Source organism: Emys orbicularis, chromosome 2 (genome assembly GCF_028017835.1).
Source record: "Emys orbicularis isolate rEmyOrb1 chromosome 2, rEmyOrb1.hap1, whole genome shotgun sequence".
NCBI lineage: Eukaryota > Metazoa > Chordata > Testudines > Emydidae > Emys > Emys orbicularis.
This window is the reverse complement of record NC_088684.1, coordinates 140,758,051-140,784,789: the sequence shown is the minus strand read 5'-3', so window position 1 is coordinate 140,784,789 and position 26,739 is coordinate 140,758,051. Positions and strand designations below refer to the sequence as shown.

Sequence of the window (26,739 nt, the reverse complement as noted above, 5' to 3'; positions counted from 1 at the left end):
CGTCCTTACTCAGGCCATTACTCTTACTGAAGTTCAGTTTTGTCTCAGTGAGGATTGCAGGATTTGATCTGATGTACCCACCAAAAATTCAACCTTGAAAAATGTTGGTTTTAATTTTTACAAACTTCAAAAGATTGAATCTAGAGTTTGTGACTACAACTTCTGAAATATATAATGTTTTATTTTACCAATTTACTGATATTCTCAGCCTATAAATACTGTGCACTGTGTACTCCGACACAAAACATATTAAAAATAAGAGTGATCAGCCTTTTGTCTAAATCTACATGAGTCCTGAGTGATTGAGCGAATCCAGACTGCTGAGACAGCTGTAAAAACCTCTGCCAAACACTAGCCTAGGTGTAAATCTTGTGTAATTTACTCCTTGACAACTGTTGAGATGCACCAACTATGCTTGGAGTGGTCTTTTATTTTTAAATGTCTTGCTATGATACCAAATAATTTTTAAAAAAAAATTAGCCTCTAATGTGCTGCAGATTTTATATGGTAGGACTCTGACGTCCAGACTTTGAAACAAATATGTTGGTAGAGAGAGCAAGGCAGATGTGGGATGAAACCATATTTTCACTGCCAAAGAGTCCAGCAAAGCCAGAAAATGCTGCAGAGTGTTGTTGGCAGTGGAAGGACAATGAAAACAAACACTGGAATATATTGTAATACATAAATTTGCTCTATTAATAGGAAATCTTATAGAAAACATACTGGAGGCATTTCCTAATAGATTCCTTCCTCCCCCCACCCTGAAAAATCATAATAAAATCCAAGAATTCTTGGCTTAGCGACATCAATAGTTGAAAGAATGCACTTTACAGAAAAGCGCACACATGTTAAAAACATATGGCAGGATCCATAAATGCAGGGTAGCTGTGGAAGTTTTTTCTATAAGGGAAACTTTTCACTTAAGTTCTATTTTGGGATTCTATTCTGCATCAACACTTCAGTCTGGTGTTAGTGGGTGCCGTGCCACTGGAGGTGCCCATCTGTCAGACAAGAAGTAAAACGGAGGTCCCACCACTTATTATTTATTATTTGTATTATCATAGTGCCTAACAGCCCCAGTCATGGACCAGGATCCCTTTGTGCTAGGCGCTGTACAAACAAAGAAAAAAAAATGGTCCCTGCAACAAAGAACTTATCATCTAAGTACTGGTCTTTAAGGATCCCATGGTACTCAGGTGTGTTCATAAGAGAGGAACCTGAACCAGAACCTTGGATCGCCTCACACTCAAATTTGGGTTTAAGGGTGGATTGAAAATTCAGTTCCATATTTAACAGTTGTGTCTTAGCTCTAAACTCTCACAATACGTCATTGAGATGAGTATTATCACTATTTTAGAGAGAGAGAGAGAAAATGGAGGCACTGCAAGGTTATAGCATGGCAAAGCGGCTCAACTACGTACCCAAAGTCCCAGGAGGGCTTTGACAGTCCGTGCGGCTACGGCTTCACTGCTATTGTTATTTGAGCGAGCTAGATCAAAGCTAGCTCAGGTATGTCCACATGTGCTTCTGTCACCCCGCTGATTGCAGCACAGACATGCCCTTAGACACTGAGGGGGATTACCTCAAACACTTAGAATTGGCCTAACTCCAACGCTCATTGAAGTCCATAGGAATTTAATCATTGGCTTGGTGTGAGCAGAGTTAGGCCAGTGTTTCTGAAAATCCCACTCACAGCTTTGAATGAACCTGGAGAGAAAGGAGAAACTTCTCTGTTGTTTAATTTCCTTTTTTGATGTACAGGGGAAGAGAGGATAATAGGTGAGCCTTCTTCTCACCCCAGATTTAGATGGCTCTTATTGTGAAGCCCCATTTCCATTCGACTTCACTGGGGACAGCTTTCGTTATGGAAGTGACAGCTGACATCTATCATTCTTTTTATCACATATGTATTAACTTTTGAAACAATCTGGTGAAACAATCTGGTCCAATAAAAAGGAAATGAAAACTCACTGAATGTGCTCTTTTTAGATTGCAGTTTGCTTTGATCACATGCTGTGTGCATCTTTTTGAGTGGCAGCCAACTCGGTGAGGGACATGACCATAAAATACCTGCTCTAGGCTCACCCAGTGTATGTAATCTAGTCTACCTTGCTATGAAGTGATATGCCCTATGGAAAAACCCAACTGAATTTAAAAGATGAGAACCTTTGTGTAGGCTTTTGGAGCATCCTCTGTTATTTGTATTCTGGGAGTGCTACAGGCCCTGCTGACATCAAGTGCTAGGTGCTGTACAAAAATATAGTACAAGATAAATAGGGAACTGAGGTCAGAGAGGACAATGCTCTAATCCTGCAAATACTTACACATGCTTAATTTTTAATTCAATGAGACTGTCCACAAGCTTCAAATTAAACATGTGCTTAAGCTTTTGCAAGATCGGGGCCTAAGTGATTTCCCAACGACATACAAGGAGTCGGTAGAAGAGCTAAGAGAGGAATCCAGATCTTCTGAGCCCCACGGCCACGCTTAACCACAAAGCCATCCTTCCCCCCCATGTCCTGCCTATAAAATTCAATAAGGAATTGTATCTCTGCTATATAATTTGGTAGGATGGTTACAAAAAACCTACACAAAGCTCAGCCTCCTTATTAAAGACTATAGGCTTTAATGATGAATTCTATAGATTTTCAGGTGGTTTTCCTGAGATCGACACCTCTCCAGTGAGAACTCAACGGCGGGTGTGTCTACAACGCAATCAGTTGTGACGGCAGCTTACCCAAGCTAGCTTTGAGCTGGCTAGCTGAGGTAACCATAGCAGTGAAGCCAGGGCAGAACGGACAGTGCTATTGTTCTTTGAGCTAGCTAGAACAAAGCCAGCTCAGGTGTGTCGACCCACACAGTCACGCCTCCGATTGCTGGGTAGACATACCCTGAGATCTACAAAGACATTTCCCACATTAGCTGCAGAACAGGCCTCAGATGTATTAAATGCCCCGCTCTTTCTATGCTAGAGGCTGAAATAGGACCATGCACTAGTGAACAGCTGCACACTTCAACTCTAGTCACGTTGATCCTTGTTATTTTATCGGGATTAATCAGACTTCAGGTGCTACAGTTCTAAAAGATTAACAGCCTTGCAGTAAGGAGCAGCTCTGATCAACATGAGCGGAGCCTCACAGTTGCTAAGTCTCAGCACTTTGTTTGCAGCAGTAGATGAGTATCTTTGGCCTGGTCCACACTAACCCCCCACTTCGAACTAAGATACGCAACTTCAGCTACGTTAATAACGTAGCCGTAGCTGAAGTCGAAGTACCTTAGTTCGAACTTACCGCGGGTCCAGACGCGGCAGGCAGGCTCCCCCGTCGACTCCGCTTACTCCTCTCGTGGAGCAGGAGTACCGGCGTCGACGGTGAGCACTTCCGGGATCGATCCAGGATCGATTTATCGCGTCTAGACAAGACGCGTCTAGACAAGACGCGATAAATCGATCCCAGAAGATCGATTGCTTACCGCCGGACCCGGAGGTAAGTATAGACGTACCCTTTATTATCTTCTTTTACGGAGGTTGTTACATTTCCCAACCCATTCCTTTTATCCTGGCATTAAGTGAGTGCTGTGGGATGGAAGCAGAGAAGTTGTGTGTGGCAACCTGCTTCTCTTAGGGCCAGTCTACTCACAAACTTGCACTGAAATAACTAACATCTTTTCCATGCAAGTCTGGGTGTGGGCATTATTATTTTGGAACAAAAGCAACGTATTTTGATCTCTCTTGAGCAGATAATAATAAAAGATATTACCTCACCTCCCTCGTCTCTCTGGATAATACTAGACTTTCATTTAGAAATCGGAGTCTGTTGTCCACACACACTTGCACCGAAATAACCAAAAATATTAATTAAAACCCATTTAGTTCTTATGATGCAAGTTTGTGCATAGGCCAACCCTTACTAAAAATATGCTACATCCATTTCTTTGGGCATCAATTGAAGTAATAGAAGCTATAGAAATGACAGTGGAAGAACAGATTTTTCTCACAATGGTCAGTGTTTGTGTTGATGGGTTTTATGTTTTGTGGGCTGCGGAAGGAAGAAAAATAACAGTTCTGAATGACTTGTCTCTTCATAGTTGTATGCGACGCCAAGTAAATTAGAAACTGTACTAGAGGAGTGATTGGAAAAACTTCAAAAGAATCTTCTCTCACTTGCCTCTCAGATTCACTTTTACAGCCCCAGTCCTGCAACTGGATCTATGCTGGTGGCCCAGTTTGCCTGCACGGAATCCCACTGAACTCCACACGAGTGCACAGATCCACCTGCAGGATCAGGACTAGAACTGATTAAAATAATTTTTTTTAAATGGAAAATGCTGTTTTCTCAAAATTAAAACATTTTGTGGGAATGTGTCAATTTCAAGAAAAATTTAGATGGGGGGAAGTTTCAGAAGGAATCATTATGACTGTCTCATTTTGTTTTGACAGTGTTGAAACATTTTATTTGTCAGGTAAAAAGGTTTTGTTTTGATGTTATCATTTCCATTAATTTTGTTTTGACTTTTAAAAGTAGTATTTTGCTATAATGTTCTATTAATACATTAAATATGATATATATGTACTATATTTCATATTTTATGTTTGAACATGATTGAAATGAAATTATTCAGTGTCATAGAAGCAAGATGTTTCAAGATGGATCAATTTGCAGGGGGGGGGGGGGTGGGGGGGAATATCTGCTTCCATGAAAAATTTTAACTTTTCTTTCTGATTCAGACCAGCTCCAATCAGGACCTTAGCTTGTAAGTGGCACAGGGCACGAGCATGCTTTCTGTGGAGTACCTAGCATACTTGTGAGTGCTAATAAAATAATCTACCTAGCTATGTCAGTGCGCAGACCAATTTCAGCAATTCAACTTCTAGTGTGATCTGTATTAGCAGAAAAGGTCAATGCAAATTATATTTGCAACGTAAAGTAATTAAGAGCAATTTATTTTAAAAACAAATTTGAGACCATATGCCCTATAGTCCCCATAAAGCACTCCCTCAACTAATAAGATACAGGTCAAGGGCCTAGGAAAATGCTCATTAAATGTAGTTTGCATTTCACAAAGCTTCTATTGATACAACAGTGCAGTTCACCTTAATTGCCTGTAGACTTAGGAACACTGATAATTGGCAAAGCCTTCATTCTACAGCCCAGAACAGAGTCAGAATTGAAAAATTCATTTTGAAAGGAATTGTATTGAAGAAAATAACCCCAGGGTGAAGGGGGCCTGTTGTTTTTAATACAGTCTGCAGTGCTTTTCAGAGTCACATGGGGTTTTTTGTTGTTGTTGTTGTTTAAAGATCAAATCCACCCACCATTGCTTAACATTTGAAAGTGGTTTAAGTTTTGGCTGTCTTCCAAATGGCCACAAAACCTATTTGAATGAAGAGGTGTGTGACGTTGTACAGTCTATATGGTTTTATAAAAACATGATAATAGTGAATATAATGTAACTGGGATAGGTTTAGAAAAATATGGTAATAAGTGAATATAACGTAACTGGGATATGCTTCATGCAAAAGGTCTCTTGTAAGGTATCATTACAAAGTTTATAATCTACTGAGTATGATCATCCGATTTGTATAAATGTACCACTCTTGTATCTAAAACTAGAAATATAAAACATAACTCTGAGGGCCTATTGTAATTATGTAAAGTGTGGGCCATTAATGATGGTTTGGAATCTTGATGACTCCCATTAACCAGGACCATTGTCTGCAGATGACTGTGTTTACCTGTTAGTCTTCCTGTATATGTGTGTGCTGGCAAGTGGGCAATGAAGTCTTGCAGTGACATGTGATCATGTCACCTGAACTGGAATCCATCTTTAACCTGGTGCTTTTCCAGTGAGGGGGGTGGAAACCCAGAGGGACAAAGGGTTCCCGCCTTATACAAAAGATATATAAAGGGGTGGAAGAGAACAAAGAGAGAGAGGAGCCATCATGAAGAATCCCCTAGCTATCACCTGAGCTGCAACAAGAGCTGTACCAGGGGAAAGAATTGTGCCCAGGCCTGGAAGGTGTCCAGTCTGAGAAAAACTTACTGAAGCATCTCTGAGGGTGAGATTATCTGTATTTAGTTTGATTAGACATAGATTTGCGCATTTTATTTTATTTTGCTTGGTGACTTACTTTGTTCTGTCTGTTACTACTTGGAACCATTTAAATCCTACTGTCTGTATTTAATAAAATCACTTTTTATTTAGTAATTTACTCAGAGTATGTATTAATACCTGGGGGAGCAAACAACTGTGCATATCTCTCTATCAGTGTTATAGAGGGCGAACAATTTATAAGTTTACTCTGCATAAGCTTTATGCAGGGTAAAACGGATTTATTTGGGTTTAGACCCCATTGGGAGTTGGGCATCTGAGTGCTAAAGACAAGCACACTTCTGTGAGCTGTTTTCAGGTAAACTTGCAGCTTTGGGACAAGTGATTCAGACCCTGGGTCTGTGTTGGAGCAGACGGGAGTGTCTAATTCAGCAAGACAGGGTGCTGGAGTCCTGAGCTGGCAGGGAAAACAGAAGCAGGGGTAGTCTTGGTACATCGGGTGGCAGCTCCCAAGGGGGTTTCTGTGATCCAACCCGTCACAAGGTGCATCAGAGTCCTTTTTCCTCCCAGTTTTACTTCTAAAATTGAGAGAAGATTAAGAGGCCCAATTCTGCCTTCCCGCTAATTTTAATGGGAGATACACCCATGGGAGAACTGGAATCAAAGTGCAGTTCTTATGGTTTCTAGAGTGGTTGGCCTGTAACATACCTTATTCCTCACCAGACATCCCAGGCAATTTGTTACTGGTCACCCCTGTCACCTCCATCGCGGTGTGGCGACTGCCTCATTAAAGGCAGATCTCTAATCCATAAGGCCTTCCATCTTCCCCAAGTTGGGGTCAGGTGCAGTGAGTCACAGGCACCCATGTACACCGAGACAGAGTTCCAAGGAGTTCTGAATTCCACAGCGAGGCTTGGCTTGGCTCAGCTGCTCCAACAATTCCGGTACTGCACCATTTTCTAAATGTGAAACGCTGCCCAGGACTGTCAGCTGCTGTGAAGGTGCTCGCTTCCTGGCTAGGCATTAGATCACTCTATGATTTTCCTCTCAAAGAGCCATTTGCAGCTTCAGAGTCTCAAGCTGTGTAACGAGCAGGGGGTTGTTTTTTTAATAGGTGCGGGATGGATCAACACCTTTGAAGAGATCAGTCACAGCATGTATGGAGGCAACGTAACCTTCCTCCATGCTGCCTCTAGCTAATGTGCCTCACTCGTGAGCAGGCAGGATCCCCTTTCCAAGTGAAAGCGTTGCTTATTTTTCCATGCTCATTCAATCCATGACCTCCCTGCTGAGACTACTTGTTGTGACATCGGAAGATGTCCACTGTGAACTGGAGTCACTCCACGGGCCACGGAACTAATGGCAGATCACCACAACTCAATAATTGCTCTAGTCTGTTCACTCCCTCTGAAGCAGTGATTCTCATGCAGGGGTACACAGAGATCTTCCAGGGGTGCACATCAACTCATCTAGATACTTGCTTAGTTTTACAACAGGCTACCTTAAAAGCACTAACAAAGTCAATACAAGCTAAAATTTCATACAATGACTTGTTTAGACTGCTCTATATACTATACACTGAAATATAAGTACAACATTTATATTCCAATTGATTTATTTTATAATTATATGGTAAAAATGAGAAAGGAATCAATTTGTCAGTAACAGTGCGCTGTGCCACTTTTGTATTTTCATGTCTGATTTTGTAATCAAGTAGTTTTTAAGTGAGGTGAAACTCAGGGCTACGCAAGACAAATTAGACTTCTGAGAGGGGTACTGTAGTCTGGAAAGGTTGAAAGCCAATGCTCTGAAGCATCTGGCATTGGCCACAGTCAGAAGACCGCGTACTGGACTAGATGGACCATTGGTCTGACCCAGTATGGCCGTTCTTATGTTACTGACCTTGGGCAGATCTGAATGCTCAACCTAGTGTTGAAAGGTTCTCCTGTTCCTTCACTGACTCTCTGAGCCATCCTGTCCCTTTGCAAAGAAGTGCTTTACATTTCTCCTTAGGTGAGGCAGGTATAAAGTTGCCAAAGACCTTAGTGCAAACAGCTGCAGCACATGTCCTGCATGCATTCATGTTCGTCTGGGCTGCTGGAACTTAAAGAAGCACTAAATGATATTCGTACCATTGACACTGTCACACTGCAGGGGACAGTACAACTAAGTGCATGCAATTGGCAATGAGCTTCAATCCATATCAAAGGGCCTGATCCTGAAATTTGCTGAGGGTGCTCACCTGACATCGTCGGGGCCACAAGGAAGGATTTTTAAAGTGCTCAACAATGCCTAACTCTGCTCCCATTAAAGTCAATGATCAAACACTCATTGACTCCAACAGGAGCAGAATTAGGCCACTTTTGAAAACTGCACTATTAATTACCATCGGTCACAAGATGTAGCCTCTGGGCTCTCTGATTAAAGGGGGAAGAATGTGGAGCAGTATGATATCTGTAGCATAAATACCAGCTGTCAAGTTCCAGATTTCTGGGTCTGGAGACTACATGGATCCTTATTTTCTATCTCAAATAAAAGAATATATTTCTTAGGCAGACATGTTAAAAGGCCCTGGATAAACCCAGTGTTAAATACAGCAGGGATGGAGTTGGTAATAGTCATAAGAATAGAAAATCACAGTTTTTCTTGGTCTATGCAAATACTCCAAGCCATTTATATATTTAAAAATTATTCCTAACTGTGTCCTGCTGTCTCTTCAATCCAAACTGAAATCACTTAGGGCTTGATTGAGCCAGGGGATACTTTGGCTTCTCTCAGCACAAAGGCCTTGGTAGCAGAAAACAAAGGAATCTCCTAAAAACAAAAAGGCCCACCCTGGAAGACATGTACCTTTCTAGGACACTGGAAAACAGGCTGGCAGCAGCCCGCTGAGACCAAGAACAATTCTAGTATGTAAGAAAACTAGTCTTATCTCCCAAATTATTAGATTGTAAGCTCTTTGGGGGCAGGGACTGTCTTTTTGTTCTGCGTTTGTACAATGCCGGGCTGTGGTCCAAGCCTGGAAGCTTCTAGGTGCTACTGCAGTACACATAAATAATAATTACATTCATAATAAATGCTGAAGAAAACTGGAGGTTTCTTCCTACCCCCGATCCCACCAGGAATGGGTTGAGACACATTCATAGAACCATAGAATATTACAGTTGGAAGAGACCTCAGAAGGTCATCTAGTCCAATCCCCTGCTCCAGCGGCAGCGTGGAGGATATTGATTATTAAATATTATTTGTCCTACAGAAGTGCCTATAGACCCTATCGGAGATGGAGGCCCCGTTGTACCAAGTGCTGCGCAAACATATGGTGAGAAATAGTCCTTGCCCCAAGAACTTACATCCTAAATAGACAAGACAGGCAAAGGACTGGAGAAAGGAAGGCCATAGATGGGAAGCTCTTTAGAGCAGAAAACATCTTTTTGTTCTGTGTTTGTACAGTACCTAGCACTATGGTGCTACAAATAATAATTATCCTCATTTTCCAGATGGAGAACTGAGGCCTAGAGAGATGAAGGTCCAAGGTCACACAGGGACCTGTGGCACAGCTGGGATCGAGCCCAGATTTCCTGAGTCCCAGTCTAGTGCTCGAACCACTGGGTCATCCCTTCCCTTTACCCCTGCTCCTTCTGTCCCTGTTCTTTGTCTATACAGAGGATTGAAGTCTTAGGGCTGTATACTTGGCACCTTTCCCTAACACTAAATTCACACATGTTGGCCGTCTTTGTCCCTGTGTTTCTTTTTGCTTCAGGTAATGCACAGTTTTAGAATCATTCGTGGAGATGGGGAGGATTCTTTCCCCTGCTTTCTACATGGGGACAGGAAGTTTTCAAGTCAAAGAAAAACAGTGCTTCCTTTTTTAAAAGGTAAAAGTTTAGAAAAGGCAACTTTAAAAAAACCTCCAAGACAAACAAATGCATCAAATATTTCCAGCCAGCCGAGCCATGTCATACTGGAGATCCTGGCATCTTATCCCACAACTAAGTTTATAAACAGCCCACTGTCTCTGGGACTTTAATAATGCACTCACGCCAGCCATTCCCTTTTCTGATGGGGTAGCTGCCAATGGCCAAATGCCACCTTCACTTAAACCCATACCACAGCTACTCAACTTGAATGGAGTTGCATGACAGTAAGTGGGGGCAAAACTTAGCTCTTTGTCCACAAACACCCCCCCCTCCCCCGGCTTTACGCAGTAATTTCCCCTTGTTACTGAAAAAAAGCCAACTTTCTAATGCTTGTCATCACCAGCCAAAACACAGCCATCCTCAGCTTTGGCTTGCAGCTAGCAGAGCCTTGAAAGGAAAACAAGAAATATGGGTTTGGTCTGAGAAAATTGGGTACAAGCTTAATATTTAAAAAGACAGAATCTCCCTCCACCCCCAGCAGCCCCAGTGCTCTCTCATATAGTAGAACGGGGGTACCCGAATATTGCAAGACCGAGCACTGCAGTAACAGCACATTGGGAACTGAAGGGTTTCATCTGCGTTCCATAACTTAATAAAATCAGCCTGGGAATAAGGCGTACATTTTTAACAGTGAGGGTAATTAACCATTGGAACAATTTGCCAAGGGTTGTGGTGGATTCTCCATCACTGGCAATTTTTGAATCAAGATGGGACATTTTTCTGAAAGCTCTGCTCTAGTTCAAACAGGAATTAATTCAGGGAAATCCTATGGCCTGTGTTATACAAGAGGTAAGACTAGATAATCACAGAGGACCCTCCTGGTTTGATGATCTATGAAAATGCCCTTGGGTTTGTATTGCATTTGATAGAGGAGCTGAGATGGATATATGGGCTGACCTCACCAGTGATAAAAACCTCTCTATACCCTGAAGCTACAGGGAGAGGTTGGTGGCTGGCCTTGCTTTATAGAATCACAGAAACGTAGGCCTGGAAGGGACCCTGAGACATCATCTAGTCCATCCTCTTACACCGAAGCAGGACCAAGCAGACCTAGACCTTCCCTGACTCTGGACTTTGCCAGCTGCATTTGGCTCTTTGGTCCTGCTCCGGGCACACCTGGAGGATGCGGGAATAGGAACAGAATACAGGCCTTCTTGAAACATCTCATTTTCCCCAGCCAGATTCTGCCATCACTTCCCTCTGCTCAGCCCAACCCTGCGATCTGCCAGAGCGTGCTCTCTCTCTAACCAACTAAGGGTAGGTATTGGCTAATTAATTAGGTCAGGCTCACTTTATAACCTGGCAAGCATTGGATACGATATTCCTGGCCCCTCTGCAGGATACGCTGATTTTCCATTGCTGGCAGATGGAATTCTGCTCTTAGGTTTAATGATCTCGCAGGTGTGTGGCATGGACCAGCCAGGTTTCCTGTTATAGACTTCAGCCCTCAAATATCGGAACAGCAATAAGATATTTAGACACAACAAAAACAATCTGTGACAGAGTAATACTGAGGGGGTGGGGTATTTAATTTAAAAATCACAGTAATGAGATTTAGAGGGAAATCTCTCCTTATGTAACTCCAGTTCTAACTTATTACAATTATGTAATCCTGAATTAGAGCTAAAGAGATTCCAAGAGCTCTGAACCTTGGGAAAGTTTGGATCCAGATTTCACAGCTCACTCCTAACTCTATTAAGGGCCAAACTTAAATAATGTATCAGCTCTGAACACAATCTCTCTTTCTAACTTTGTGGAAGTTCAGATCTCAGCTTTGTAGCTTGGGCCCCTATATTGCTGGGACACCAGCAGAGCTGACATAGAGTAAGATGAAGAGTGCTGCTCAGAGTGTCAGCAATGGTTCAGATAAAATACAGACAGGCCTGAATCAATCTTCACTCAGAGCTTGAACCAAAACATCTACTGGGGCTAAAACCTTCCCTTTGCTTTGTTGTTATGCACTGCTGCACTTCTTGTGTCAGTCCAGAAGTGAAAGTACTGAAATTCCACATCAAACACAGCTCCCGCTTTACCCCAGTAGAGAATTTGGCCTACAGCTTTTCCTTACATCTGATTTCTCTCTGTGCTAAAGAGAGACTCGACTCTGTAAAAGCGACCTGTGGAATTCTAGGTAAATGTCTCTTATTGTCTCCAGAAGGATATGATCAAATGACAACTGAACCTTTGTTTAGCCAAGGGTCATCCCTGCCATGAGATCTGAAAGTCAAGCTGGGTTCTTCCTCACTCCCACACCCTCATCAGTCATGCATTTGGAACTTGGTTTATTCTGCTAATGGATATGTGCATCTCTAGTCAAATTCTGGACGACCTGATACCTAGCACAAGGCATTTAAAGGGGCTTCATGTATATAACTAACTTCTCTGTCTGTAAGAATTGCTTTTGAAAATCCATTCTGTGATTAAGATGTAAGAAGGAAAAATAAAATCTTAAACCACTGACCTCCTGCAAATTATTTCACATCTCAGGCTTGGAAATAGCCAATTTAAGCCAATTTTATTTTTTTTAATGTAGACTTTGTACAGTCCAGATCACGTCTTTTTGTTTTGTTTCTAGGTTATTACATTTTTCCAAAAACATACTTTATTATGGAAACACTGACAGACCCTTGACTGCAAATGCTTCTCTTTGGAAAAAATGCATTTTTTTTTCCATTTTTTAAATGTTTTACTCAGTAAGCCATGCTTATCTATGCTATATTAAGAACTGGATATATTATCATCATTTCTTCTGAGAGACAGAGAGTTCTAGTGGACTATAAGCAAAGCATGGGAGTAAAATTTCGTAAGTGACTTAGGAGCCTTTGTCCCATTTTAGTCACTTTTGAAAATGGGATTTAGCCACTTTTGAAAATTATGTCCTCGCATTTTTGGTTCTGTCACTGCCTTAGGTCCTCATTCAGAAAAGCGTTTCTATTCAGGAAGAGTGCTTAAAATGCTTAAACTTTAAGCATATTTTAAGTCCCATTGTGGCCAATGGGATTTTGCTTTAATGTATAAAGATGGACTTAAGCACATGCTTAAGTGCAGTCCTGCAAGGTCTTGACTACACAGAGACGTCGTGAATGGTAAATCGGGGTGTGCATCTACAGTGCTCTAGCCTGCCATATGCTCTGTGGCCATGTGGACCATGCTAGGGTGCACTGAATGTTCTGTATAGTAGGGAACGTTTAGTGCACAGTAGCAGGGTCCACATGTGGTGCTGTAGTGAAGACCCTTCCTACCTCTACGGAAGGGTTTTTTCTGTTGCTGTAGTAAATCCATTCTCTCGAGAGGTGGCAGCTAGGTCGACGGAAGAATTCTTCTGTTGACCTAGCAGTTTCCAAGCTGAGGCTTAGATAAGTACTGATTATTACTGGGGAGGCAGGCCTAGACCTAAATCCCAGACCTGAGTATCCCTCAAACTTTGCAACATTATCCCCTCTCCAACAAGTGAGTAAGTTTGTACAATTTCTTTAGAACTGTGGGAGGCAGAATCAATGGCGTCAGTCCTTATGTCAAGCTTCCACTGTGCCTGTTTGCACATGCATGTGCAGAGATTGCACACATAGCCTGCAGCTTTGAAGGTTGTTTCAGCTCTATACTATAACAACTCTCTGTTGTCATGATTAAAAATATATATATATATATATATATATATATATATATATATATATATATATATATATAGCTGTGACTGATCTGGGACTGACAGGTATTTGACAAGCACCATCCCTCAATGCTGGAAATGAGATCTATTTTGGGCTTCCTAAAGGGCTTGGAATTGGACCAAGCTAGTCATCACATACACTTTTTACTCCTCGTCTTCAAAATGTTTTCCTCGTTTTCTATTCCCTGAAACGTTGCAGCAGATTTCACACTGCAGGTGGAGAAATGCAAGGAAGGCTTATGTTAGACTCTATGCGCTCATATAAAGTTCTGCCTATCCTCAGAGGGAGTCTGCGGAGCTGCACCAATTTACACTAGCTAAGGATCTGGCCCTCTATTTCAATGATCACTGTATTTGGAACCACAAAACAGCACGTACACTGCTAGCCTGTCTCCCCGGGCTAGGAGGGAGTGGCACCGTGCCCAGAGTCTGGCTCAGGTTTCTTTTACTCAGGACTTCAGCTTTGTTTCTTCCACATAAAATTCATATAGCACATCAATCATCCTTTCCCCGCTAACCTGGGGATTTCTGCAGGGGCCTCTCTATTCCCTATAGGCCGGAGGGGGAGGGTGTTGTCCTGGGCCCTGCACTGCTCTAGGGATGGCCCTGCCTCACTGGATCACACTTCCTCATGAAGGGCCTAATTTACCATTGGCATGCACAAGTGCAAAGCTCTATCAAACCAGAATGGTGGCATTTTATCCCCCTTTTGCACTGGTGCAAATGACTATATGCAATGGTAAATCCAGCTGTAAGTGCCTGTTCCTAAGGAACACAATGGGAGTTTTACCATTGACTTCAACAGGAGCAAGATCGGACTCTAATGACACATTATGGGCAGTAAACACCTTGATGTGCAAACATAACAGGAGAAAGATATAACAAGATCCAATGGCTGGAAGTTGAAGCCAGACAAATTCAAAATAAGACTCAAATTTGTAACAGTGCCAATAATTATCCATTGGAACAACCAACCAAGGGAAGTGGTGGAGGCTCCATCTTTTGATGTCTTCAGATCAGGACTGGATGCCTTTCTGGAAGATATGCTTTAGTCAAACAGGTGACTGGGATCCACAGAGGAGTAACCAGGTGAAATGCTATATTCTATGTTATATAGGAGGATGGACTAGATGATCGAATGGTCCCTTCTGGCCTTAAAAATCTACAAATCTATGATTTTTTTAACATGATGTAACAAATCAAATAAACAGAACTCCCTGCATCTCTGTGAGCTCCCAGGCAATTATGCTGAATATGTTGCCCAGAGGGCTGCCGAGGTTTGGCTGTGCTGCCAGCACCTCACTGGAAATTGGTTTGGCGTGGGTTTTTCAATATCACTTACGGCTCCTTCCTAGGAATGTCAAAATTTTCCACTCTTGCAAAAACTGAGTCTGAGTATATTAAAAAAAGAGGGTTTTTTTCTTTTGAATTAAGTATTTTAAGGCTAAGTTTGTTAGGGTTTCAGTTTTCTTTACAGGAGCAGATAAAATCCAAAAGGAAGCATTGGTTACATTTTTTTTCTTGAAGAGTGAAAGAATAGAATCAATGCAAACAAAAACAAGGCAAATTAACCTAAACATATGCAGTTATAATAGCTAGGCAAGGGGCCCACAGGTTTTACGGATACAGCTGATATTTTTGTTTATTTACATTTAGAAACACAATTCCTGCAAATTGTACAGGTCGTTAATTCATGTGTTTCATTGCAGTTACCTTCTTCTTCCCTGTTTGTCTGTTATATCCACTCAGTGCATCTAGTCTTTCATTAGGGTCAGATTGTCAACCCTGAGCACATACAGTGATGAGCAGTTACTTAATCCCACAAGTTACTTTAATGGAACTACTGGTGTGAGTAGTTGTTGATTGTTGGGAGTAAGGGATTCACAATCTGGCCTTTACTTTGCAAGCTCTTTTGGGGGAAGGACTGTTTCTTTTGTACAGCCCCTAGCACAATGAGGACTTCTCATCCTGATTTGGGTTTTACTGCCGTACAAATATTAAATAATAGTAATTTGGAATGAGGTGTTCATGTGTTTGATTAAAGCCATCAGATGAAACATCCTGGTTACTTAAAACAAATGTTTTTATCAAATAGAGAGAATATTAGAGCTAGTGAATTGCACCTCAGTCCAGTGAAATGTTCCATACATGTTCCATATACACTCATATATATTTCACTAGGGCTATGTTTACACTGTGAGTTAGGAGTGTGATTCCCCTGCTCATGCACACAGGCTCACACTAGCTCTCATCCAGTTGTCATGAATGTAAACAGCCGTGTGGCCACAGTAGCACTAGTAGTAGTAGTGGAGGCACAACTGAGCCGTGCCAAGTACAAACCCACCTGAAAGCGGTAGGTATATACTCAGCATGGCTCAGCCGTGCCTGCACGGTCACTGCTAGTGCCACTGTGGCTACACGACCATTTATGCTTGTGCTAACTTGATAAGAGCTAGAGCGAGTATGTGTACACTAGCAGGGGAGTCACACCCACAGACATAGCTTTAGGACAGGGGTTCTCAAACTGGGGGTCAGGACCCCTCAGGGGGTCGCGAGGTTATTACAAGGGGGGTCGCGAGCTGTCAACCTCCACCCCAAACCCCGCTTGCCTCCGGCATTTATAATGGCATTAAATATATTAAAAAGTTTATTTAATTTATTGGGGGGGGGTCGCACTCAGAGGCTTGCTGTGTGAAAGGGGTCGCCAGTAAAAAAGTTTGAGACCCACTGCTTTAGGAGTCACTTCCAAAGTGATCTGGTCATTTAGGTGCCTAACTCCCGTTTAAATCATCTCCTGCTGAAATCAATAGGAGTAAGGTGCCCTAATATATTTGAGAATCTAAATCCTAAGTGGCTAAGGGCCAGATTTTCGGTGCTTAAAAATGGGGAAAGGCGCTGAGTAAGATTTTCAAAAATGCCGACACAAGTTAGACTCCTAACTCCCAATGGAATCAGTGGCAGTTAGGAGTCTATCAGCATCTTTAGGAGTTAAAATACCTTTGAAAATCTGGCCCCAAATCCCTGCTGAAAATGGGACTTAGGCTCCTAGACATTAAATGCTTTTGAAAACTTTAGCCTGGATCTAGTATTCTCATTGTTTGATAAAATGTTACATATCTAGAGAGATTGCAGGGCTGGGAGATAGATAGATAGATTTGTCTCTCTCTCTTCTCTATGAGTCTTTAGATGCTGGACACAGGAGGCAGACCCTAAACTGTTAAATTAGCTTAGTTCCACTGACATCAGTGAAACTGCACCAGTTTTCTCCAGCTGAGAGCCTGGCCGAGGATTTCAGGCAATGGGGTGTTATAAAACTTTGTCAGGCAGGAGTGATGGTGCCGACAGATTCAGTTAGTGATCGGATGATGGCATTAATCAATGCATCAATGATTTAGGAGTTGGGGAGATTTTATGATGCCTTGTATATTTTAGGTAATTGGTTGCTAAGAGTGCAGGTTTACGTGAGTATCAGTTCTCCTCTTAATAGCTGTTCATTTCTCTTCTTTGAGAAGGGTTGTAGCATTACCAATGAAATGTTAAGAACAGTTAATCCTTGGGTGTCATGGGTTGGATTCTCTGAAAGATTCAGAGCTAATGCTCTGGATGATGGGTTTTGACAAAAGTGTTAGCGGTGTATATTCCAACAAAAGAAATGTATCTTTGATGAATGAGTCCCGTAAGAAACAATGTAACACAGAGCAGTTACAGTAGCACATTTAATGTTGGGCTCTAGAAGCACCCAGGGAAATCTGGCCTGATAATACCTCTTTATACCACTGTGGCAGCATAGAGGGTCTTAAAATGGTATAAAGGGACATTAGCATAACTGAGGATCGGGCCCATCGATTGGCATTTTCTAAAGAGCCTATGGGACTTAGGCACTCACTTCCCATTCAAAGCCGATGGGACTTGGGTGCCTAACTCCCATAGCTCCCTTTGAAAATCCCATATTAGTGGGTTGTGTCTGACTGACATTGCCCAATGGGGAGATAGTTTAAATTGGCACCATAGGACTGGATACAGTTCAAATAGAGTGAGATGTGCCAGGCAATTTTGTTCAAACAGCACAGAACTCCACGGGAGAGAGAAAGGGAACGTCTTGTTGAAAGATAATTAGGGAATCATCCAAATGCCAATTGCAGGTTTAAATCAAAGCATGTTCCTTTCAGACCTCTGTAACTTATTGCGGGGAACTCCCATGAAGTTGGACCCATAACTTCCCTTGATGTCTTTGAAAATCTCCCCCCGGGAAAGAGAGAGAGAGAGAGAGATTGCTGGTCAAACAATGGAAAAGAAATTTCAGAAGAAAAAATATTTCTTTTTTAAAATCAAAATGTCTAATTTCTCAAAAGGATTAGATCAGCTCTGAGTTTTATATAAATTCCTTTCCATCCATTGATGGACTTTAGATAGTTTTGTATGAAACATCCTTCTTCCGAGAGTTATGGGGGAAATGACAGAGTCTATCTTGAAGATCTCCAAGCCATGAGAATGTGTTGTAAGAATGTGTTGCTATGTTGTAGAATCGTGTAAGAAAGAAGTGGTAAAGCCCATTACAGTATTCAGTCCCTTTATTTGCAGGTTTGTTCCTTAACAAGCTATTTTCCAGGGTTTTCTGACATCTACATTTAAAATGTCCGAACCACCTCCTTTGGGAGACTACTCCACAGCTAATAATCTCACTGATATCATGATACACATATACATCTGATGAAGTGGGTTCTAGCCCACGAAAGCTTATGCCCAAATAAATTTGTTAGTCTCTAAGGTGCCACAAGGACTCCTCGGGTTTTTTTTGGTTTTTTTGCTGATACAGACTAACACAGCTACCACTGAAACCTGTCACTGATAGGAAGGTTTCTGAATATAAACATTCCTTTTGAAAGTTTATACCCACGGGCAACAGCCTCAGATATTCACTCCCCTCTCTGATGTTTACGGCCTTTACAAACTGGCAGTTGCGTCCCCCTGCTCAGAGGTCATTTTGCCATGTTATAATATGTTATTCCAATCTTTCATCATAAGCTCTTCCCCTCTCGTCCCTGTGAGCCTGATCCAATGGTGAGTCTTTCCATTGGCTTTAATGGGAGTTGGATGTTGGCCAGTTCTTTGGACAAATGCTTGCTAGAAAGAGAGCTAATGCTAATTGTTTTCTGGGGGTATGCTTACACTGCAGCTGGCACAGAGCCTCCCAGCCTGGGGAGACAGACACATGCTAGCATCAAGGGAGGTGATGCACTAAAAATAGCAGTGTGGACATTTGAGGCTCCAGAAGAGCCTCAGGCTAGCTACCTGAGTTCAAACCCATGAGGCTGGGTAGGCTTGGATTCGGTAGCTAGCCCAAGCCTCCACCAGAGCCACAATGTCCACACGGCTATTTTTAGCACACTAGGTCAAGCTAAACTAAAGCCAGTGTCTACCCACAGCTCTCTCCCAGCTACAGTGTAGACATCTGTGAAACCCTAGATAATGCTTCTAGTGTGACTGACTGGATCTTTATTTTTCAGTAATTAATGCTGGGCCTGCATCTATACAGCCTCAAATATGGGACTCAGGTGGGTGGAGGAAAATCTGAACCCAACTCCATGTTTACAAACAGTCCCAGTCTTCAGAACAGAACAAAGCTCCCTGCATCCAAACACTCCTGACCTTCAGACTGCTTGAAATCTGGATCTGAACTTCTGGCTAGAACCCGTCTCCAGCCGGAAGGATTGTTACTATGATTTCTTGAGCTATTGATAGAATTTCAAACTTTGCAGCTCACCAGTCACACTGGACTGGGAAATGAGACAGGTGCACCACACTCCAGTTGCTGATTCTCCAGACTTGGGCAAACACATATATTTTAAAGAAGCATACATACATTCTGGCTCCTCAGAGGTTTCACATAGCATGGTGCCACCCACTTTCATCTTCTGAGTAGGAGGCCAGTCCCCAAACCTCAAGAAATATGGAAACACTGGTGTGGGCATCACTTTCTGAATGAAACCTCTATTTGCTGACTCATTTGCCCAATAAACCGCAGCTTCTGGTGAGCAATGGTTCTGAGAGTTAAAGCGTTTGCACAAGTGCCAAACACTGAGCTGTTGTTGTGATCCGGGTGGTAGATGCACAGACGGGAAGAATTTGTGGTACGTTCAGGACATCGTTCCAGATCTAGGGCAGTTTTTGCATGCCGTCTGCAAAGAGCTTCACTGACATGCCATGGAGGAAAGATTTACTTCAGTCTTTACAAACGACCTATTCCCTTCCCTCCCCTCCAAGGTTTGTTTGCAAAGTGAGGAAAGAAGCTCTCTCTGCACTGTGCTGTCACCTCCTGCTGCAGCTTTCCAAATTTACTGGCTTTGGCGTGATTCTGCAAACACACATGTGCTCATCTTTCAAGCTTGAAGCCAGTCGCTTCAAGGCATATTCATCAATTGCCTGAAGTTATGCACGTATGTAAGCATTTGCAAGATTGGAGCCCTTGTTTTAGCTTTCTTTAAAGAGATCAGAATCTGAGAAATGATCCCGGTTACTATGTCTACAGCGGGTGCTATTTAAACACAGACAATAAATAAACCCCTCTCTTCTCCTAGAGTGACCAGATGTCCCGATTTTATAGGGACAGTCCTGATATTTAGGGCTTTTTCTTATATAGGCTCCTATTACCCCCCACCCCATCCCGATTTTTCACACTTGCTGTCTCGTCACCCTATCTTCTCCAAAAGAAACTTTCCAAACAATTTAAGAGACATTTACAACCAAATTTTCAAAGCAGGTCACTGAGTTTGAACGCTATGCTTGACACACCACATGCAAACTACATTTTCAGAGATGCTGGAATTGATCTGAATTGGGAGTTGGGGTTGCTCAGCATTTTTGGAAAACAGGCTTATGGTTTCACAGGTTGGATACTCAAACTCAGAGGTACTGAAGATTAGCAGGTATTTTTGAAAAGGTGGCTGTCACCGGGAATACTGCCAGAACCAACAAAAGCTTTCAAATTGGAGGAAATTTTCTATGCACCCAGTGTAGGTGAAATGATCACCATTATGCAGCCTATTGCCTGGAAATAATTCCCACAAAAATATTAGGGGAAGTATCAGTGAAAAGGTTGCTACAGTGAGTTCTATCCAACTATGTCCCAATTAAGTGATGAAAGCTCCATACTTAGGATCAAATTTGGGTCACTTAGAACAGGCAGAGATACAAAAATATACTGTACTATACACTTGTGCAGTGCCATATCTGTCTCTCCATCTACGAGTCTCTGAAATCTATACCACTATACACACATTTATAGAATGAACAAGCAGATTTAAATAATTTGTGTTTACCTCTTGATATCTAGACATACCGAATCTGCTGATTTTTACCTTACTCTGAATGTGTTGGCTGAGTAGCCTCCCGATACAGAACATATGGAAAACCAGAAATTCAAAGGAAGAATTTTTTTTTAATTAGAATGTTGAATCCTACAAATCTTGTGTTTTAAATGTTCTCATGCTTCTTGCATGAAGCATCATCCGACAGGGACTGCACTAAAGGAAGAGCTCATTGCTTTTATCCTAAATGTTGCAAGCGAGAACAGTTATGGGGGGGAAGGGATAGCTCAGTGGTTTGAGCATTGGCCTGCTAAACCCAGGATTGTGAGTTCAATCCTTGAGGGGGCCACTTTGGCATCTAGGGCAAAATCAGTACTTGGTTTTGCTAGTGAAGGCAGGGGGCTGGACTCAATGACCTTTCAAGGTCCCTTCCAGTTCTAGGAGATAGGATATCTCCATTAATTTTTTTTTAGTGTCCATCCCCTTCTTGGAAATGAATGAAATAATCAAGTTCTGCTCTCACAATTCATATGTGAGCTGCTCCATTGAAGTCAATGGGGCCAATATTCCTTTGGTGTAAATTGTCACAGTGCTGTTGGAGCTAAGACAATTTATACCAACTGAGTATCTGCCCCATGTTGCAGATGTCAAACAGCTGCATTTTGCTGTCTGTGTTGATCATATCCATATCTTGCTTCAAAAGGCAAAGCAGAAAAATTGTACATCGTTTTCTCTCACACACACACACACACACACACACACACACACACACACACACACACTTACTTTCACCATGGCAGCAAAGAGAACTTGAATTGAAATATCAAATCCAGCTGAAATAAAAGCCCCTCTCTCAAGGCATAAAGATGCCCTTGTCAATTGCAGAGAAATAAGCCTTCATCTCAGCTCTGAAAACTGATGTGTTAATCGTGTAGACAATGCTGGTGTCTCTAGACAATCTTGTCGTTGTTGCGACAGGTGAAATGGTACAGGAAATATTTTCCCCCTAAGCCTGTGCATCAGTGTTCATGGATCACAGCTGAATAGTCTTGGTATGTGGATATTACATAACTTGGCCTTTCATTAGCTCCACATAGAAACATGTTGCAATTTTGTTTGGCAGATTTGAAGGGGGCAGGCAAAGAGACCTGCCATAAAAGTCTTCAAGTCAAATCCTGCAGTCCTTTCTCAGCCAAGACTCCCCGGGAAATTTTGGCTGAATATTGACTGCAGGAATTGGTCCTTCATATGAAATTTATGACAGTGCAGAGGGCCAGCACAAGGCGTAAGAGCAGGGCATAGGCTTTATGCTGGTCTCTCTGAACAGCGATGAAGTGAAGAAAGCCAGATGTAAACACATCATTGCATGAAGAACGAAGTTTTAAATGGCATCAATATGGGTGTCGATTAGTGATGCTTAGAGATCCAGGGCCAGACCCCAAAAGATTCTGAATATCTTTTGCTAGTGCTAAGGGTCTCAACTCCCACAGGTTTCAATGGTAACCTAAGGTGCTTAGAATCACACAGGAGGCACTCAGCACCTGGTAGGGTTGTGCCCTATAACTGTGACCTTACCTTAATAAAACAGCTTATTTCAAAGCAACAGTATATAACAGAACCCCCTTTTCACTAGCTTAAGCCCACACAGGTCAGTCAAAAGGCTTGACCAAACTTATGAATCTCACATGCTATGTACATGGGTCCCAATCCTACACATTCTATTCAGTCAGAACTCCCACCTTCTCATGAGATTCCCAATATTTTCTGTTTTCATGAGCACAAAGTAAATTCCTCCCAAATCTCCTTTATCCTTACTACCGTGAGGCCTCCCTTCCCAATGGTCTCACTTTAGCAGAATTAAAACCCCCTTCAAGACAACGGTGTTATTAACTGTAAGAAGTTGCTTTCCTTTGCTCCGGCTGCTGCAAGAGGCTTATGAGAACAAGTGACTCAAGCATTGCTAGCAAAGGAGGATGTGGGGTCAGTGCCGGCTCTGCACTTGTGCAGAGCTCCCCAAACTTCTGGGGGGATATCGATTTATAGACAAAGGGTCTGATTGTCACTGCCTTGCGACTTGTGCCATCATTTACATCTATGCAAAGTGGGTTTAAACAGCTACCACCGGTGTGAGTGGACATGTCTGATTAGCTGGTGCAATTTGCACTCACCGTGCAAGGAGCAAAGCAGTGGAGAACCAGGCCCTGACACCTCTGCTATATCACAAAACCACTTCCTCGTCTCCCATACATGCTCTATCTCAGATAGAGCACGAGCTGCTTGCTCCAAACCCACATTAAGATGCACACCACATGGGGAATGGTAGTGCATGAGGGCCATGCATAAGAGCTCACCACTAAGGCAGAGAGGTGCCTCCTTAGCATACCACTCACCCAAGCCTCAAGCACCAGTACTAGCACAGCTTATATGTGGTTTAGAACCCTTTTGCTACTGAAAAATTTTATGCACAAAAGTTGAAACTTACACAGTGTGTGCTGGAGATGATGACAGAGCTTGAGATGAAACTGAGGCCGTCATTCATGCTGACCTGAAGAGCTGCCTCCCTGCAAAAAAAACAAAAACAGGACAGCCATCTGCCATGCTGCATCAGACACGTGCCCCCCTTGAATCTGGGATCCTGATATCAGGCTCTGGCCAGTACCTGAGGTTTCAAACATAGGCTAATTCCCCCCATCCTCACTGCCCCATACCGCCATATTGTAATGCACTCAGCCAACTGTGCAATGTATTATATGGAGAAAAAATTGACACCACTGAGAAAAGAAGGGAGCAAAGTATCACCTCTTCATTCCCTTAGTCCTAGGCCCAACCTAGCCTTAGCACAATTTAGAGCTGCTCTATATTTTCCTTAACTGGCTGTATTATCTGGTATCTCTACTATCTGCTTCCAGGTTTGCTAGATCCTACCTGCTACTGACAAGTCTGCCTTGTGCTCCTTAATCTCACTAGTCATTAAATGTCTGTACCTTTGGTTAACAATTGTCTGTTTTGTTTATTAGGGTCAGAACATACATACAAACTACCTCTCCAGCATAACAACAGGGTATTCCCCACTCCCATATAAAGAACTGTTTTCCCTCTACTAATTGACACGGGATTAAAAATTACATCATCTTCCTCGAGCTCTGTACTTTCTATTCCAATTGGGAATAAAAAAAGCACTTGACCCTCTCAGTTCATCAGATGAGAGGACGTCACAAATATGTCAAGAACTGCGGAGTACCGAGCGCAAAGCCCAGAACAAGGGACATGAGAGCTGGGGACAAAGCATTCTCTAGTGAAGGGTTCCTGCTATGGAATGAATTTCCAGAGGAGATTAGACTAATCTAGAATTTGCCTGTCTTTAGGGAAAGTTGCAAAAAACTCTCTCTTACTACCATATCGCATTTCCACCATAACCAGAATGACATTTACATCATCAGCCCCACTCTGCTTGCTTCCCACACAAAATGAAAAACAGAAATGCCTTCCTCAAGCAGAATTCCTATAACCCAAAAGGAAGAGGAAGGAATGACTCCATGAACTCTATTAGGGACCTTGCTATTGCCAATCCAATGCATGTGAAAAGAGAGGAGATACCTTGGTGATGGACAGCAGTACAAAATCTTTGGATACAGTGGAAAGTTAGGAATGCACCTGCCTGCCTTATCGTTATGGTGATGTTACTATAGGAGAGGCAGTGGGAAGAGGCAATGGGACACAAACAAGCAACACACATTTTAAAAAAAAAAAAATGGTATGAGCTCTTAAACCTATTAACAGGCCAGATTCACAGAGTCTGCAGGTGATGACTGATTTCTCGCAGCTCCAGCTGCAATGCTTCACAGTAGTATAACATTTAGTATAACACTGTGCGGAAGAACTGAGCAGATGCAGTGACTGCTGTCCAATAACAAAGTGGTCTCTTAAAACCCAGGAATGATGATGCACTGCAGAACTTCTAGAGCTGTGCAGTATGGGCAGTCAGAGACAAACTAATTCAGCATTGTCTTCCATGCTTTGAGCCAATCATGCCATCCTTCTTCACATAAGTCAACGGTAACTGAGTCAATGCCCATTCAAATCAGTTGACTTGAATGGCTCTGGATCTGGATTTCTAAGTGAGAAAGGGAAGCAGGACTGGGCCACTTCTGTCTTATGACCAGTTCTCCCCCTTTTTAACTGTCTCCCAACTCCCAAAGATCAGCAGATTTTCACAAAATCCCATTGTTTGGATCATATCTTGAGTCACAGGAGCACTGGAGGCTCAATACCCCACTGTGTAGCGTTACACTATTGAAATAATTTCAGAGAGAGCTTTTGAGGCTAGGTCTACACTATGGGGGGGGGGGTTTGACCTAAGATACGCAACTTCAGCTACGTGAATAGCGTAGCTGAAGTTGCGTATTTTAGGTCGACTTACCTGGCTGTGAGGACGGCGGCGAGTCGACCGCTGCCGCGCCGCCGTCGACTCCGCTTCCGCCTCTTGCCGCGGTGGATTTCCGGAGTCGACGGCAGAGCCATCGGGGATCGATTTTATCGCGTCTTCACTAGACACAATAAGTCGATCCCCAATAGATCGATTGCTACCCGCCGATCCGGCGGGTAGTGAAGACGTGCCCTAAGGCTACTGGTTTACAATTAAGATAAGATCTAGTCAGTCCTGCCATGTCCATACATGACCAACAGACTGTGGTTCAGTTTTCCTGTGTGGAATTTGTGGGATAGGAAGTAACTGTGGCCCAGTTTAATAGTGAATACAGGGATGTATGTTAGTTAAAAGCAGGCAAATCAATTATTCTTCCTCAGGCAATAAATGGGATCAGTCAATTTCAAATGCTGGTGGATATCTCTAAGAACTTACATGCCAACTTCTCGTAATACAGGTGCTGGGCAGAGCAAATAGGTATCTTCTACCACGAAAGGTTTCTCATCTGGAGAAAGAAAGAGAGAAAGTGGTCTGATGTGTGAGGAGATTGGTAACGCACCATTTATAAATTAGGATTACCATAAAATTTACAACATCTTAATTCTCTCTCATGGCATATAAATAGGCTTTGAAGGATTAGATTTTTAATCTGTAAACATCAGTAAATGTCTGTTTCGCTGTACACATACAAACTGATGAGGAAATATTTCCACTGATAATAGCTTAAATGTAGAGTTAAACAAAGTGAGAAATATGGTGCTTGAGAACTTAGAGTTTAATGTAAAGATATTTATTTTGTATAGTTTGACATGCAATGTTGACAATTTGTGTTTTAATGGTTATCAAACCTTAATTTTTTTTAATATCAGCATCAAACTGTCATTAAATAATTATTGGTTGACCCTCCCCCAGGCGACAACCCCATTAATTTTCCACTGTGAAAATTTAAGTTGATGAAAATAGGGAAAATATTGCTTAAAGTCCATAGTCTTGTGCAACTGTGAAAATTTAAATAGATACAAATAAAAGGAAGATTAAAAATAGATGTCTCTCAAAATTATTTTTTAAAAAATTGAATTTTGCCAAACCTAGATATAAACACATGGAGTGGGGGTGGAAATCTAGTGGTCAGACTGCATTGAAAACTCCTGGATTCTATCTCTGGCTCCCCGCTGACTCGGTGTGATGACCTTAACCAAATCCATTTTACCTCTCTGTGCTTCAGTTTACCCACCTGTGTAATAGGGATAATACTACTTACCTGCCTCTGGGGTGTTGTGAGGCTCAGTTAATTAAGAGGAGCCCCATGCATGCATGCCTAGGTGCGTTTAATATAGTGCTCTCTCTGCTATTGCACTATGCAGTTACTAG

General features: G+C 42.3%; 1 protein-coding gene across 1 annotated transcript in view; it reads right to left on the bottom strand.

Moving 5' to 3' along the window:
- The window catches only part of ANTXR1 (ANTXR cell adhesion molecule 1), a 194,154-nt gene that overhangs the window by 98,482 nt on the left and 68,933 nt on the right, over positions 1-26,739 (bottom strand). The window contains exons 11-12 of the mRNA XM_065399001.1: positions 25,804-25,873; positions 23,425-23,503 (exon numbers count right to left, since the gene is read on the bottom strand). Of these exons, the coding sequence (XP_065255073.1) occupies positions 23,425-23,503; positions 25,804-25,873 (149 nt within the window). The remainder of the gene's footprint in view (positions 1-23,424; positions 23,504-25,803; positions 25,874-26,739) is intronic.